The 2,472-nt window shown below is 33.3% G+C and overlaps 1 protein-coding gene across 1 annotated transcript in view; it reads left to right on the top strand.

The window, feature by feature from the left end:
* The window catches only part of LOC114888588 (AP-2 complex subunit beta-like), a 6,004-nt gene extending 3,540 nt beyond the window's left edge, over positions 1 to 2,464 (top strand). Inside the window, exon 3 of the mRNA XM_029210768.1 lies at positions 1,699 to 2,464. Within this exon, the coding sequence (XP_029066601.1) occupies positions 1,699 to 1,857 (159 nt within the window). The 3' untranslated portion in view covers positions 1,858 to 2,464. The remainder of the gene's footprint in view (positions 1 to 1,698) is intronic.
* The last annotated feature ends 8 nt before the right edge of the window (positions 2,465 to 2,472 follow it).

The raw sequence follows: 2,472 nt of genomic DNA on the forward strand, positions 1-2,472 counted from the left end.
ATGCTGAGTACTTTATTTGTACTATCTAATTTGATAATTTAACCCTTACATGCTTTATAATTTATCATAACTTTTATATTTAAAATTTCCCAACTGTTTTGCTGTTGTAATAACAGCACAGGAAATAACTAGTTGAAAATGAATAAAATAGAATTCAAAAATGGGAAAACTACAATAATAAAAGAGAACAGAATCATCATATATATGACCTCATATAAATAACCTCAAGATGCAATTTTGTTTTCGTTATATTGCTTGGAATGGTTTAAATTATAGTACCGTTAAAAGATTTTATTACAGAAATTTTTAGGTATACACTAAGGTAAAATTGATTAATGAGCTCTCATATACCCACCATCCATCTTGAACAAAATATCAACACATTGCTGTTTCCATTTGATCTTCTCCCTCTCCCTCCCCCTTCAAGGGAGTGGGTTACTGTTCTATTTTAATGCAGATCTCAGATATGATCTTATTAGAGTAGTCCAATGTATATATCTAATGATAAGGTCCTCTAAAAAAAAATTGTCATGATATCGTTACGGTACTCAACAAACAGTAACTCTTAATCTCATTAAATACCTAGTCCATGTTCAGTTTTCCCTAATTGTGTCTAAATGTCTTCTTACAGTTGCCTTGTTCAAATCAAAAGCTAAACGAGAGCTAGCTATACATTGCATTTGGTTAATATGTCTCTTAAGTCTTTACTTATTTATTTGGGTGCCATTTGTTGAAAGGACTAGATCATTAGGCTTGTAGAATTTTCCAGAGTCTAGATTCGGCTGATAGTATTTTAGTGATGTTGTTTATCTCATTCCTTCATCCCCTTTAGAAAATTAAATCTAGAGGCTTGGTAATATTCATATTCAGTGTTCTTGGCAAGAATACCTCTTAGATGCTGCTGTGAATTTCCTATTGCATCTTATCAGGAGGCATATAATGGAATGACCCATCATAATACATTGTAATATATGATACATCAGTCCTTGGTTTTTAGGATCTCTCTTCTGGAACCCTTCTTTTAAAAACTATGACTTATTGTTTCAATACATTAGTTTTGTCACTTGTATTCTTCCATATTCCCTTCATTAATAAAAGACTAATAGATTAAGTTCTATTTTATAGATGAACCATAGGCTGTGGAAAATTGCAGTTTATCTAAGGCCGTAGACTTGCAGTTATATAGCCCAGAAGATGGCAAATTTTTCTTAGAGTTTTTTGAGTCACAGAGAACTTTGAAAATATAATGAAAACTGTAAACCTTCTCCCAGGAAAATATGCTTGTGTGCACAAATGAAATTTGGCAGTTTCATTTCAAGAGGTTTAAAGATGCCTTCTGTCTGTGCTCATTCATGAACTGCAGATAAAGACCTCTTCGCTTGGCTTATTCTTTCATTCTTATTCTTTCCTTCTACCTTGACTTATGCTTTCTTCTCATTTCTGTCATCCTGGCTATCCAAGATGATTTTTTTCACTTGAACTGTTTCTTGTAATGAGTAAAATTTGGAGTATATCTAGAACTTCTGTATATCTCCATCAGATAACCCAGCCTCTAGTATAGCGTGGTCAAATTAAATGCCTCATCTTTTAGTCTAGTTTAGTTGATAACACCTGAACGTTCCAAAAAAAAATATTTTTTATGTTGAGGTTGTGTTATTGGATAGATCATCTGACTTCTCATTATGTTCCTCTTTGCAGCAATCTGCAGAGCGCTGTGTAAGCACATTGCTTGATCTCATCCAAACCAAAGTAAATTATGTGGTCCAAGAGGCGATTGTTATATCTTCCACAAATACCCCAACAAGTACGTCCAGATACTTCTGCCCCTCTTCCTCAGATCATTTAGGAAATGTTTAAGTAAGGCACTTTGAGGTTGGCTAGGTAAGAATTAGTCTTTGTAAAGTAACTGGTCATAATTGAATACTTTATTAAAAGTCAGAAACATATAAGTTGGTTAGCACAAGGATTAAAATCTGATTTTTCACTCTGCTTTATCACTTTTAGAAGAATTGAAGCTCTGTCTGAATATGCATTGTCAATTGGCATATATTAAAGTTAGCCAGATTCTTTGGTGATGAAGTTACTGTTAAATAAGGATACCCATATATTCCACGTTGTCTGGGCATAATCCATTTTATGCCTCTTACCAGGCATAATTAATAATTGTGCCCCTTTTCACTCTCAGAAACGTCTCAGTTTGAATAATAAATTATATGGTCACCTTATTGTAAAAGCCAGGGAGGTGACAGCTTCACTATTCACTTAGTATGTTACCTAGTACTTGTAGAAAATTATAGAACATGCAACAATGAACTGTCAGAGTTCCAGGCCTTTTCTGAAGTATTGTAGCTGCTTCCATTAAGATATACAAAATCTACATTTTCACTCCACAAAAATTTTCACATTGAGGCCTCTTAGTTATGAAACAAAAATACTTTTTCAGATTTGCTTTTGAAGGCAAACAATTAAGGA

The sequence above is a fragment of the Monodon monoceros genome, unplaced genomic scaffold, assembly GCF_005190385.1.
Source record: "Monodon monoceros isolate NGI ecotype Baffin Bay Population unplaced genomic scaffold, NGI_Narwhal_1 Super_Scaffold_9, whole genome shotgun sequence".
Taxonomy (NCBI): Eukaryota; Metazoa; Chordata; class Mammalia; order Artiodactyla; family Monodontidae; genus Monodon; species Monodon monoceros.